This window comes from Silene latifolia, chromosome 1, assembly GCF_048544455.1.
Source record: "Silene latifolia isolate original U9 population chromosome 1, ASM4854445v1, whole genome shotgun sequence".
Taxonomy (NCBI): domain Eukaryota; kingdom Viridiplantae; phylum Streptophyta; class Magnoliopsida; order Caryophyllales; family Caryophyllaceae; genus Silene; species Silene latifolia.
The window spans coordinates 96,948,249-96,962,390 of NC_133526.1; the positions used below are offsets into that span (position 1 = coordinate 96,948,249).

The window sequence follows — 14,142 nt, forward strand, 5'->3', positions numbered from 1 at the left end:
AGTATTCATTCAGTCATGCAGCCATGACTGCGGAAAATGGGATGGAAGGATTCGAATGGAGGTGGTTGCACTGGTGGATAGGAAAGAATGGTACATGGATAGACGAGGCAATAAATCATGTACTCCAATCTTACCGAAACTAAACTGAAACTAAACTGATTCTAAGTACATCTATCCTGTACTTTGGCCCAAGTTGGTTGATAAAATTTGAGCATTAACTGCTTGACATATCAAGTACATGGAGAAAGAAGAAAAAAAAAAGATGGAAGGGGATATATGAATGAGAGAGGAGATATATAGAAAAGGGTCGTGTTTCATTGCACAGTAAAACAGTACAACCACCCGTCAGTCGAAAATAGTATACTAGTGATAGCTTGGACAATGTTATGTTAGCCATAATAAGTATAAACTCGTACTCTTGATACTTTGCTCTAATTATCGAGCAATATCTCTGTTAAACACAAATGTTCCATTGCTCATCAAGTTGAGGACTGCGTGTCTCTAACAAGTGAAAGTACAATGTGGGGCTTAATGCACACAGAGAAACACAAGCCTTCCTCACCTGAACCGTGGTTCGTCAAGCCTTCTTCAACTCAACCATGGCTCGTCGAATATAATGCATGATAGCAAGAATACAGCAAAAGAAAACTTGACCAAATTGGTTGTTCCAAGGGAAGCAAAAATTGTGGGCACCACCTCACGCCACCTTTTCATAGTTGTCATTGAGCACAGAACACATTCTAATCATGTCGCTTCTTAGCAATGGATTTTTCCGTGAGATACCTATCATAAAAGGGAGCATTCGACATTAGTAAGTTTAGTATAATTTTTAGGGTTATTTAACGTCAATACTCCGAACTATGGGTGATCTTCTTAAAATACTCCATATTTTATTTAATTTCAGAATAAACTCAACTATTAACACCTTTTCCCATACTAGAATTAGGTGACCTACTACCTATTAATCCGGTCATTTTAAAACACACTCATTAGTATCACCTTCCTCCGCATTAACAACCATATATCATTATCAGCTTCTAACATTATCATCTTCAAACTCCCTAAATTACACACAACAATAATCAACAATATGGCATAGATTGCACAATTATAGGAACCGTAAAGAATCCGTTAAGTCGATGTTACCTAAGTACTACGAAACTCAGAACCCTAACTCAAACTGTCCAGAAAACCAGGAACACTAGATACTCATACTCCATACTTAGATCCACACTCAAATACTTGTAATTTTCAACACAAATACTACGGAGTATTAAACTTCAACTACCTCCTCAACTCCTTTTCATACCGAGTTAACTCACTGAATCGCCTCCCAAAATCAGCAATGGCGGAGCTTGATATGCAATCAACGGCGGAAGTCATATGAGTTATGACTATCAATACTAGCAAGTAATGTAAGAACTTATAAAGAAAAGCAGTCAAATCTAGTAGAGTGGTTGTCGTAGGATTGGTTCTGGTTGTTGAAATTGGGATTAGATCGGCCAAGGGAAGGCGGGTAGAGTCTAGAATCGACGGAAGGCGATCTGGTTGTGCAGGGCGGCAGGGTGGTTGGCCGGAGGTGTTGATGGGGTTCCTGGGTATTGGGTTTATTTTGGAGATAGGTTATTTGATTTCATTTTTTTTTTTTGAAGGGAATTAGATTTCATTATTTATTCATCTTCATTAATTAACGTATCTAATTGATGATTTACTCCTCCCTTTTACTTGAGATTATTAGTAGCTAATTGATGATTTAGGTGATTCTTTACTTAGATGGTTGATTAACTATTGACTCAGTTGGAGTTAATTAATGAAGATGAAAATTGGGGAAAAGTTGAGGAGGAAAGTTGCAGGTACGGAGGATAAAGATGAATAAAAATTTAGAAAGAAGTAAAAGTGAGACCGTAGATGGAATTACCTGCTACTTCAGGTAAAAGAAAATGCAATTCTATTGAAAGATAATGGGGGTAATAGTTGAGTATAATACCGGTTAAACTATACTTTGGAGTAATTTGAGAAGACCCGTAATAGTGTGGAGTATTTACATTAAATAACCCTAATTTTTATGGGGAGAAATTGAAGATATTATCAACTTAAAGTGCATTATGCATATGATGTCTCACTCATTATACATAAGAGATGAATTTCCTCTATTTCCCTCCGATACAGGAACCCAAACAAAGTGTATGAGAGATCCAGTGAAATAAACACCAGCATTTCAAGAAGAAAAATCCTCTCAATAGAGATAAACGTACAACCCACTGGCAAAACGAGAGGGTAAATTCACTACGTATATTTCTAAAGTGAGACTACAGCCCATGCTCTCAAATAAAAGTATGCTGAGATTTTCAATTCACTAGGAAAGAGAAAACGAGTAATGACTTAGGAAATTTCAGTTATGTGTTTGTTAGCTTGTGGATTGTGGATTGTGGATTGTGGATTGTGGATTGTTTTCTTTGCAGTACCTAAGGAGAAATGGCTATTTTATAATGCCGTCAAAACAGATGCAAATCAGTTCTAAAGAAACAAATTTTCAAAAAAATTATCTAAACCCCAAAAACTCTTATATTACAGCAAGAGCTTTACTTTGATTAGTTATATGATCTTTATCTCCATAACGTGCCATGAGTTCCCAGGATTATAGATTTATAGTACAATGACCAAATTTTGCTATAGGGAGACTATTTCTCATTCTGACATAGGTAGCAGCTCTTAAAGTAGGAGTTAACTTCCGCTCAACCTCATTAATGCAAGCTGTTATGCCATTTAGAAATCAGTAAGCGAGTCAACTAAATATCTCAGCTCTGACAGTAACTTGAAATCTACAGTTGACTGCAGTAATAAGGTATGTCCATGATGGACAAAGCACAAGGTCAAAGGCTAAGCGATCATAAATTCAGGGAAAAACAACAATCGGAGAAGGAAGGGGCTTTCTCCACAATTTAGAATAAAAAGAATTTTATGATACTTACTTGCCAGTGTAAAAGCCTGCAGAATACCAGGCATTCAGAACTTCGCTTAGATTGGTTTCAGAATCACCATTCTCTTCCATTGCATTGCATAATTTGTTCTCTTTTGCTGAGTCTGCACTTATAAAACCCATTGATCAACATGCATAACAAACACTTGTGCTGAGTTGAACTTTGAGCACTTGAATAGTTGGGTTCAACTATCTAGAGTGATCAGTCAAATAAAACAGGTCAAAAATACCAGAAGTTTTCATCCTTTCCTAGCAGATAATACATCTTATTCTTCTTCTCCTGTGATCTTGCTATCACAATATATAGAGTATGATGAACTACAGTCAGCGGTCTTAAAACTCAACGTATGAAACAAAGAATCAGTTGACAAGACTAATTCAATTGCGGAGGTTTGCAGATAATGCTGTTCCGAGTAATGGAGTTCAGATAACATTTATCCAATCTACCATAATGCCAGATATGGAAACCATATCATTGAACTGTCTTTCTCAGCTAAGTTTACACAGCAAACATTAGAATTACAGGCACATTAAGCAGAATTTCTCTGATAAATTGTGACTGATATAGTCCAAGCAGAGATGCCTAGATAAATCAATTACGTACCACTGTAACAGCATCACTCAAAGAAGTGTATTAAAAAGAAAAATTACCAGAAGTTTTGTCCGTCAAAGTGGATAGAGCTCTCTGCGCAGCTCCTAATGCTTCTGCTACAAAGTCAACATTGTCAACTGCTGGATTCACCTCAAGACCTTTTGTAGAGGGAGGACCAGCACCGCAAGTACCCGCACTAGGGAAGGGTAATGAAGAGCAAGAAGCCACCGAACATTGACAGGCACACGGACAACAAGAGACAACCATTGCCCCACAAGGCATATGACTTGTACCTTGATATTCTTGAGTAGCATGAATGGTGCCACATTGCACTCCAGCTGTGGAGGCTTCACCAGAATATGGATAATACTCATTGTTGAAATGTTGCATTTGCTGTAGAATCTTCTGTCTTTGCTCTTCAATTTCGTAATACTGCTTGTATAAAATATTGTATTCTTCCAAATTTATAGTGCTTGAACTATTCTGTGACTGGTCCTGAGCAGGGATACTATACGATTCTAGACCACGTTCTTCGGGAATTTGTGAATCTGTAACTGCATTTTCTGTGACTGCTCCCAAGTTTCTTGCCTCTTCCGCTTCAACTGAGACGTGTGAACCACTATTACTCCCATCGCCAGCCGTTTTTGGGTTACTTCACATAAAAAGGAAGAATGCCTAAGGTCAGCTTAGAAAGGGTACAAATATTAAGAGGACCAACCCCATAGGTTTTTACAAGAAATTTATTCTTACTATCTTTGTCCACGCATCAGCTTTTCAGTGAGATTATACATATTATTCCCATACCGCGCTGTTCAACACTTGATTGTACTGTTGCACTAAACAAAGAAAGGCACACCCAACCATTTTCCTACAGGGTTTAACAATTTAGATTTTCTAAGAAACTCTTCTTTCATTTCGTCATTTTTCAATTTGAGTACTTGTATATCATATCAGCACAACAAGTTATAGAGGGCTATATGCCCAAGATAACATGATAAAACCAACAATTATGTGTTAATGCCACCTTTACTGTACAATACGCCAACGTGTTCTTCAGGGAAAAAGGTTTGTTTTCAATTATAAAAACATAAAACATGACGCTCACTCTCTATTTGAAATGTGCTATCAATTGGAATGTATCCACCTGTAGAATTCCCTCAACATACAAGGCTTCACTGGATCTATTTGAAATGTGCTATCAATTGGAATGTGCCATGTCCAACTATTGCCTACTTGAATACAAAATGGCACACATTTGGCACAGTAGTACCCCACCCCACCCGTTCTGAAAAACGGCTTAATCCTACCTGTTGAAAATCCGATATACTAGTTCAGCAAAACACTGCTTGTCAAGCTGAGTAATCCCGAGTACCAAGTTTTTACTATGAACACAATGACACATAAAACTCCATCGTGACTCTTAACAATGCCAAATGTTTTACAACAAACAGCTGGATAAACAGATAACCATCAATGAAACATTATAAGCACCAATAAAAACATGATTATACATTCTCTCTGAAGTCATTGCGACTAGTCGACTAGTACAGCAAAGCCTCTTATTTGTATACATGTTAAAGAGGGTAGGAGAGGGGAGGGAGACAATCTCCTACCATATCTTTCCTATGTTTGAAGGTTTTAAGCAGTTCATAAGTCAACCAACCTAGTACCCAAACACGGAAAAGCGAATCCCGTGTTACCTATTCCCTCCTAATCGCTCCATCCACATAAAAACTCAGTTCAAAATGATTTGGAATTCGGTTAACCTTAGCATTTAGGGGGCGTTTGGTATGGGAAAGGGTAAGAGAATGAAATCAAGAAAGGGTAAGAGAGGGAAATGAATGGGATCACCCATATTATAATTGGGTGTTTGGTTGACAATTAGAGGAAAAGGGAATTAAAAGGCAACCTCCACCACCATTACCCACCACCTGCCACCATTATCTACACCGACACCACCACAAGTAGCGGCGCCCACGGCGAACCTAATCACCGCGTCTCACGCCCTCAACAAACACCACAATCCCGACCCTAAACACCTTATTCATTCTAAAAAATCCACCACAACCCTTCGAAAACCCCTCCCCCACCCCTTAAAACACTAGATCTGGTGTGGCCGGCGTCGGGCGGTTGCAGTGGTGTGGCCGAGGAAGGTGTTGGTGGTGGTTGGTGGGGTGGGAGAATTACTGAAGGTGTTGGTGTGGTGTTTAGTGGTTGAGGATATGGGGTACCGTGGACAGGCGGCGTCGCTGGTGGTGGTTGTGTCGGCGTCCTTGGTGGTGGTTGTGTCGGTGTGGTGGGTGTAGGGTGTAGGTGGCAGTGGTTGACGGTGTGAGAGGGTGTGGTGGGTGTTGGTGGGAGTGGTGGAAATAGAGAGTAGGAGGAAGAAGGGATTATGGGGTTATGGGAACTGCCCCAGGGGAGGGGTAAGGATGAGAATGGTTTTGGGGGTAAGGGGGGTATTGGTTACCCTTTCTTTGTGTCAAACAAACAACAACAAAAGGAATCAACCATTTTTATTCTCTTTCCCTTTCCTTATTCCCCCCAACCAAACGCCCCCTTAGTTCATTAAAATCCTTTCCATTCACTATGAAGAGCATATTACCTCCATTAGAATCATTTCAATTTATTATTCAAAATCCCTTACATATTCCGAAATATAGAGCGGAATGGCTTGAACGGAGCGAAAAACAACTACAACTAATTCAAATTTCTCAGTTAACTGGCAAAATTAATTCTACAACAAACCCTAAAACTAAAACCAAACAAAAATCAAAAATTGAGAGAAAAAACTCAGACCTGTTACTGTTACCATTATGACGATCATCAATGGTGTTGCTAATTACATCTCCAGAAACATCATTTGTTGAACTATGTTTGTACCCTTTTCCATGCATTTTCTGCTCCAAAATAAATCTCATACAAAAATTATAATGAAATCATTAAAAAGTGGAGACTACTGATAAGTTTAGGGGTTAAAATAATTGGAAAATTGAAAATACCTTGTACTTAGAAATAGCTTGATCAAATGCATTAATAAGAGAGGAATCATCCCATAATTGGCCTTCTTTCCCCATTTTGTGATTAGGGTTCTACTTAATTTGGGATTTTCTTTCTTCTTCTTTACTAAATTAGGCAAGTAGTGAAATTGCAGCAAACTCTTACTATTGTTAAATTACCGGCCCAATTGAGTCATTTTGAAAGGGTCCTACTATATATCGTCGACAATTTACTAATTATCGTCGATAATTAATGTAAACTAGTTTAGATGCCCGTGCGTTGCAACGGGGTAATTAATTTAGTAACAAAAAAAATGGTTATAAGGTCTTAATATTTACATCTTATGTCTAATAATTTATTTAGATATGATCAAAAGTCAAAACATTTTATTTAAGAGACGCAAAAGATGTTGGGTTGATATCTAAGTTCCAAGGATGGCTCATATTTATAATCATAAGACCACCACATTTTATGTTAATCTTTCGATGTGGGACAATTCTAATTTTATATAATCCTACATTATTTTTCAATTTGGGACATATAACATATTAAGAAGTACACAATTTTATATATGTACAAATTATATGAAATCTATACGCTAATGATAGCATTTTTACCACGAATCAATTTATGTTATTTTCATAATTTTCTTAACGATATTTCTTTGCCAAATGAAATGTAAAAGTTTTTATATAAAAATTAGAAACATCACTTGAATATAATATAGGAAATAAATATTATAATAATAATAATAATAATAATTAGAAGATTCTCCACTTTATTTTTTACATCAAAAAATATTTTTCATGATACTTTCCTAAATTAATTTTTAGGATCACCCCACCTTATGGGACAATTTAACTATTTATATGTAGTATATTTACGACATCTATATTATTTTTCAATGTGGGACAAATAACACACGAAAAAGTACACCATCTTTTTTGCACTTATTTTGATATCCAACCCGATTTAATATTGAAATAATACTATACTATCTATTTATATTCGTACGTTTTTTTTCCATTTTTTGTCATAATTAAAATATTTATAAATTATATTATTTAAATTATATTTTTTTTCGTAACACGACTTTTAAGATGTAATTGAGGGGGCAATAAAATATATAAACAAATGCAAAATATTTTCTTTTTCTGGTGCGATTTTGATTAATGGTTAAAAATTATGATGTGTTTTAGTTACTCAAATGTAATGAGGCATAATAATAATTACCTATATTTGAAAGTTAAAAAGATTTAATTTTACTATTTATCAAAGTAAAAAAGCTCATTATTGATTTGTTTGTGGATTCAAGATCTTTTTATGCAACACTTGATTGTAATATAATTCATAGATTTTCTATTTTAGTGTAGAGATTATCGTTATATATGACATATTAATAACCAATTTATATATATTTAGCACCCATTTTATTTTTTAATTATGATTTTGTCTTAAATAAAGTTATTATACTATCGATTGTCTTAAAATAAACATTATAATATCACTAATATAGTAATATATAATCGCTTTTTTAAATATCTATGTGATTAATATTTGTATGACATTGTTGTAATTAAGGTTTGTCGTTAATACAAACTCTTATAAGAACTCTATAGGATAATATTTAAGCGATTCAAAAGATTTTGGGTTGATACCCCTAAGTTTCAAATATGACACCTATTTATAATCATGTGATACCTCACCTCATCATAATCTTCTAATGTGGGACAATTCAACTATATATATGTAGTAAATTTACCACACCTATATAATTTTTCAATGTGGGACAAACAAAATACTTAGAAATACACCATCTTTTTCGCACCTAATTCGACATCTAACCAGTTTAATAATAATAAGCAAATATTATACTATTTATTAATATTCGTATAGTACATTTTTGTAACTTCTTATCATAATTAAAATATGTGCAAATAATATGATACTATATTCTAATGCTAGCATTTATTTACCACGAATCTAATTATAAAATATTTCAAAAAAAAAAATTATGTTGCTTTTTTGCTAAATGAAATGTATAAGTTTTTATATAATTGTAACTTCTTATCATAATTAAAATATGTGCAAATAATATGATACTATATTCTAATGCTAACATTTATTTACCACGAATCTAATTATAAAATATTTCAAAAAAAAAATTATGTTGCTTTTTTGCTAAATGAAATGTATAAGTTTTTATATAAAAATTATATACATCACTTGGACATAATATAAAAAATATTTATATCATACCATAAAGATAATGATATAAACTCTTAAGAGCTCTCCAAAACAATACTTAAGAGGCTCAAATGATTTTTGGTTGGTATATAGGTTCCAATGATGACTCCTATTTATAATCATAGGATCACCCACCTTATGTTAATCTTTCGATGTGAGACAATTCTAGAATTTATACGTATTATAATCACCATACTAACATTGTTTTTCAATGTGGGACATATAACATATTAAGAAGTACACCATCTTTAATACGTGCAAATCATATGAAATCTATACTCTAATGAAAGCATTTTTTAACGCGAATCTAATTATATTATCTTCATAATTTTTATAACGACATTTTTTGGCCAAATGAAATGTCAAAGTTTTTATATAAAAATTAGAAACTTCTCATGAATATAAAATAGGAAATATAGATATTATAATAAGTAAAATATTTTCCACTTTATTTTTTATGTGGAAAATATTATTTATGAAACTTTCCTAAATTAATTTCTGATGATGTGGACGCTCTAGAATCGCTCGAAAAAACTCTTATATATATATATATATATATAGATTTCCAAGTTTGCCCTCCATAACATAACTACATATTCATCTCACTAAAATGCAATTTCCGTCTCACTAAAACACAAGCCAATTACCGTCTCACTAAAATCTTTCAAACAAAAAAAAAGACGGTTTTTCAAAAAAAAAAAAAAAAAGCGGGATTTGTAATTAACAACATGAACGAGAACGATTTTAACAACGATTTCAACAATGAAGCTAGTAACGAGGTGAGTTTACGATTTAGTTTTGTCTAAAATTTATGTTTTATTATCGATTGATTCCCGAATTAGGATAGATGCCTTGATTGTAGACGGAATTATGATAGATTTCTTGACGGAGTTAGTTGAAAATGCAATTGAAAATATATATATATATATATATATATATCGAAATGGGCCTTGGACGAAGAGAATTTTCGTCCAGGCCTAGTGTTGGACGAAAAATTCTTTCGTCCAGTATGGGCCTTGGACGAAAGAATTTTTCGTCCAACACCAGGCCTGGACAAAAAATTCCTTCGTCCAAGGCCCATACTGGACGAAGGAATTTTTTGTCCAGGCCTGGTTTGGACGAAAAATTCTTTCGTCCAGGCCCATTTCGTGTATTTTTTTTGTTTCCGTCTTACATATATTTTTTTAAATTTTTTCCGACTCGTTTTGTATAAAACAATTAAAATAATTAATTCATGTCTTTGTATTATATTTTTTTTATTTTTTATTTTTTCTGACTCGTTTTGTATAAAACAATTAATTACCTTCTTTATATTATATATTTTTTTAATTTTTTCCGACTCGTTTTGTATAAAACAATTAAAATAATTAATTACCGTCTTTGTATTATATTTTTTTATTTTTTATTTTTACCGACTCGTTTTGTATAAAACAATTAAAATAATTAATTACCGTCTTTATATTGTATTTTTTTTTACGACTCGTTTCGTATAAAATAATTAATTATTATTAACAAATTTATCGAAATGTGTGCGCAGGTGAATAACGATGGAGACGGTATTGATTACTCAGATCATTTTACTACTACCATATTTTTTGCATCAAGTATGGAAGCGTTTAATTGGGCATTTGAGATCGGACTTAGACTCGGGTTTGGTATAAAAAGAGCAAGCAACAAGAGAGTTGGTCGTAACACGAATTTGAGACAAGATTATTTTGTTTGTCGGATGGGTAGAAGAGGTCCCGTAAATAAGGATGTCAATTCTTTAATGAGGGCTAACACGGTTACCGCCTGGTGCAAATGCAAATTTTCAATGAAAGTTGTTGAAATACAAGAGAATAAGTGGAAGCTTGTCATGAGATCCGGGTTTCGTAATCATGCTTTAACGTTGTATTGTGACGGCGACAGATACTTTGCAAAGTTTGATGAAGAGGAGTTGGCTTATATCGACGCCCAAGTTAGAGCCCACGTTAGACTGGCAATTATTAGTGCGGGTTTGCATCAGCGGAATCCGGAAAAGTCAAGACCTAATCAGCGACAAATCTACAATCGTTCTCAGAAAGTAAGGGCCGAGGAAAGAGATGGGAGAAACCCGGCACAACAGATGCTAGCACTTGCGGTTCAGCATAAGTACGTTCATTATTGGGTCACTGATCAGGAGACCGATGAGCTAACCCACGTGTTCATGTCTCATCCAGAAGACGTTAAGATGTTTCGATCATACTATTATGTGGTCCTGATCGATTCCACGTACAAGACAAACTTATACCGTCTTCAGCTTGTTGAGATGGTTGGAGTCACATCCGTCGGGAAGAGCTTTGTGATCGCGTATGCTCTTGTGACGCATGAGTCCGAGGATGGATATCGGTGGGTCTTACAGAAACTGAAGGCCCTTCTCAATGATGCCGTTCAACCTAATGTTATTGTTACTGATTGCGAGCAAGGTTTGTTGAACGCGATTCCCACTGTTTTTCCGGATTCGTCTCACTTGCTATGTCTTTGGCATATATATTCTAACGTGGAGACGAAAGCACTTGATCTCACGGGTCGGGATAGTTGGGCTAAGCACATAACTTGTAACTTGTTTCAAGCGGTTGTCGAGGCGGAGACCGAAGATAAGTTTAATGTGATGTGGGGCAATTTGGCAAGGCAATGGGCGGGAGTGGCGGCTTATATTGAGAGGCAATGGTTCCCGCACTTGGAAAAATGGGCCAAGTATATAACGAACAATATAACTCATTTTTGAGAACACTTCTACATCCCGGGTTGAGTCGGCTCATGCGAATTTGAAGAGATGGTTGAATAGCGCGAAACTGGCCATTGATAGCATCTGGATTCGTTTTCATTCTTTGATGGAAACGCAACATGTTGAGATCCGAAATTCGTTGGAGTTATCTAGATCGAGGCGGTTGACGGGGATTCATCGATTATTTTCCAGACTTTCTTATAAAATATCAAAGAATGCCTTAATTGAATTGCGTTGAGAATTCGAAAGAGGTGCCAAGATGACGGAAGATTCCTTGATGATGGATTGCGGTTGTGTAAAGGCTACTACACTTGGTTTGTTATGTGCTTGTTCACTTCATCGCATTGCTAGAAACGGATCTCGGGTCCCTGTTGATGTGTTACATGCATTTTAGAGGATGTTGGAGTACGATGGTTCCGAGGCAATGCCAGCTTGTGACGATGATCGATTGGAGGAGTTATTCGATGAAATTTGGAATGCAGATCCGAGTATGAGATCATCCATGTTCGATGCCCTTTACTCTCATATACATCCGGATGAGGAGGATGTAAACGAGCCTCGGGTGAACGAGAACCCTAGAGGACGTCCGAGTAGGGGAACTCGTAGAGAGCCGTCCGCTGTTGAGCATGCACGAGTTCGGGTTCGATTAGGCAGAGCTACGCCCCAAAGAAACTCGTCTTCCCAACATACTCCGTCTAGTACCCCCCGTTCCACTCCGACGGTTCCTGTTACTCCGTCTACTACTCCTCGTCCCACTCCGACGGTTCGTTTTACTCCGTCTAGTACCCCCGATCCACTCAAACGGGCCCCGGTACACCGTCTACCACTGCTACCACAAGTACGGGGAGTTTCAGCACATCGCATTGCGCACCTCTTGAGGTAGACTACACTATTGGTCATTCGAGGTACTTTCCTTATCTTGACTTTTTGCCTTCCTGGTTTACCGAGTATCTAGAAGCGTGGTATAATCCTTCCGGAGATGGTCATTGTGGTTTCCGAGTTCTCTCACATGCTGTTCGGGGTGACCAATCTCATTTCACGATGGCTAGAATAGATTTACTTAGGGAAATACGTAGTCCCCTTTACCGTGATCATAGTTATGGCCCAGTGAGATTTGATGCGGAGGTAGCTAGAATTACATTTATGGATCAGATACCGTGTGGCTCGGGTCATTGGATGGACAGTTTCGATCTATATGGTTATGCTACGATGTACAATTGGGTGATATGTTGTATTTCTTCATGAGACGATCAAGAAGGTCACCGACATTGGAATGGTAGTCATACTTATTTGCCTTTACGAGCCCCCATCGGAGTACGTACCCCATATGGTGTCTTATGGGTATTACATGCGGGAAACCACTATCTGAGGCTCCGGGTACGCCCCTTGTCACCTATGCCTCCAATAGCCCCTTGTTGGGTACATGATGAAAGCGTAGCTCATTATAGTGGCATGTATCGACATCAGCTATCTTTATGGCGCAGTTTCGAGACCGGATCTTAGCTTTTTCTTATTTATCTGATTATTGTACCTTATATTTTATTTATCCGATTATTGTAGTTTATAATTTATTTATCCGATTAAATGTCTTGGGTAATTTAATTTAATATGCAACGAAATTTAATTAAATGACTTAAAACGTAATTTAATTAAAACATTCTTTAAAACATAATTTAACATAATTTAATTAAAACATTCCTTAATTTGAAATACAACGACATTACATAAACCGCTTAAAACATAATTAAAACATAACTAAACCCTAAACCCTAAACCCCAAACCCTAAACCCTAAACCCTAAACCCTAAACCCCAAACCTCAAACCCTAAACCCATACAACGATATTAAATAAAACATAACATAATTAAACCACTATCGAACTTAATTATCTTCCGATGATGAAGATGACGATTCCTTATCTTCTTCATGATCTTGAACCTCAATTTCTTCAGGTTGTGTAGCCATATATTGAGTCAACAAATCATTGATGTAGAGATAAACATTTCCTAGGTTGAGTACTCTACCGGCACATAATTCTGATAGTCTTGGGTAATCGATCACGGTGAGGATGCGCTCAAAATATGTAAAGAGATCACTTCTTAACTTGCGAAACCCCCACATCTTCTCGTTTACTGCTTCATCATAAACAACCTCACCTCTAACTGCTGGAGTTAGAATATGATCCGGGTTTCCGGTTAAAATTATACAAAGGCTACCAATTGGAGGCTCTTCAAGCATGTGCCATACAGTGGCACTGGGAACCACTAATTCAAGACGAGAAATTAGAACTGGTAAATTTTGAACAATTAGATCGATTCTGCCTTGATAACCTCTGATTTTTTGAGTATTTGTGAGAACCATTTTAGTATTGTAGTGAGTGAATAGGATTGGATGTTGTGATTGAAATTAACCTAGAATGGCCTATTTATAAGCTATTAACTATAACGGCTATTTAGAATTATACCGGTAACATTTGAATTATAACGGTTATTTTGAATTATAACGGTTATTTTTGAATTCTAACGGTTATTTTGAATTGTAACGGTAACATTTAAACTGTAACGGTTACTTTTAATT

At 35.9% G+C, this 14,142-nt stretch overlaps 2 protein-coding genes across 3 annotated transcripts; one reads left to right on the top strand and one right to left on the bottom strand.

Annotated features, from left to right (window-relative positions):
- Positions 1-295: 295 nt before the first annotated feature.
- Positions 296-6,761, bottom strand: LOC141608041 (uncharacterized). Of its 2 annotated transcripts, none has more exons than XM_074427395.1 (5): positions 6,575-6,761; positions 6,372-6,472; positions 3,632-4,224; positions 2,973-3,084; positions 296-783 (listed from the first exon to the last, which is right to left on the bottom strand). In XM_074427395.1, the coding sequence occupies exons 1-5, from the start codon at positions 6,647-6,649 to the stop codon at positions 741-743; spliced, it is 924 nt and encodes a 307-aa protein (XP_074283496.1). In that variant the 5' UTR covers positions 6,650-6,761; the 3' UTR covers positions 296-740. The 2 variants fall into 2 exon arrangements, with proteins under 2 accessions (XP_074283496.1, XP_074283499.1); XM_074427398.1 differs by lacking the exon at positions 6,575-6,761 and adding an exon at positions 4,323-4,440 and having other exon boundaries at positions 6,372-6,459.
- Positions 6,762-10,344: 3,583 nt separating this feature from the next.
- Positions 10,345-13,575, top strand: LOC141651425 (protein FAR1-RELATED SEQUENCE 5-like). The gene is made up of 2 exons (XM_074459142.1): positions 10,345-11,468; positions 13,518-13,575. The coding sequence occupies exons 1-2, from the start codon at positions 10,345-10,347 to the stop codon at positions 13,573-13,575; spliced, it is 1,182 nt and encodes a 393-aa protein (XP_074315243.1).
- Positions 13,576-14,142: the final 567 nt, after the last annotated feature.

Coding starts and splice junctions, on each gene's coding strand:
- LOC141651425 (XM_074459142.1), top strand. CDS start 10,345: ATGTGTGCGCAGGTGAATAACGATGGAGACGGTATTGATTACTCAGAT. Junction 11,469..13,517: donor ATGTGGGGCAATTTGGCAAG/GCAATGGGCGGG, acceptor CAATTTCTTCAG/GTTGTGTAGCCATATATTGA.
- LOC141608041 (XM_074427395.1), bottom strand. CDS start 6,649: ATGGGGAAAGAAGGCCAATTATGGGATGATTCCTCTCTTATTAATGCA. Junction 3,085..3,631: donor TTTGACGGACAAAACTTCTG/GTAATTTTTCTT, acceptor TTATAAGTGCAG/ACTCAGCAAAAGAGAACAAA. Junction 784..2,972: donor GCAGGCTTTTACACTGGCAA/GTAAGTATCATA, acceptor CTTTTATGATAG/GTATCTCACGGAAAAATCCA.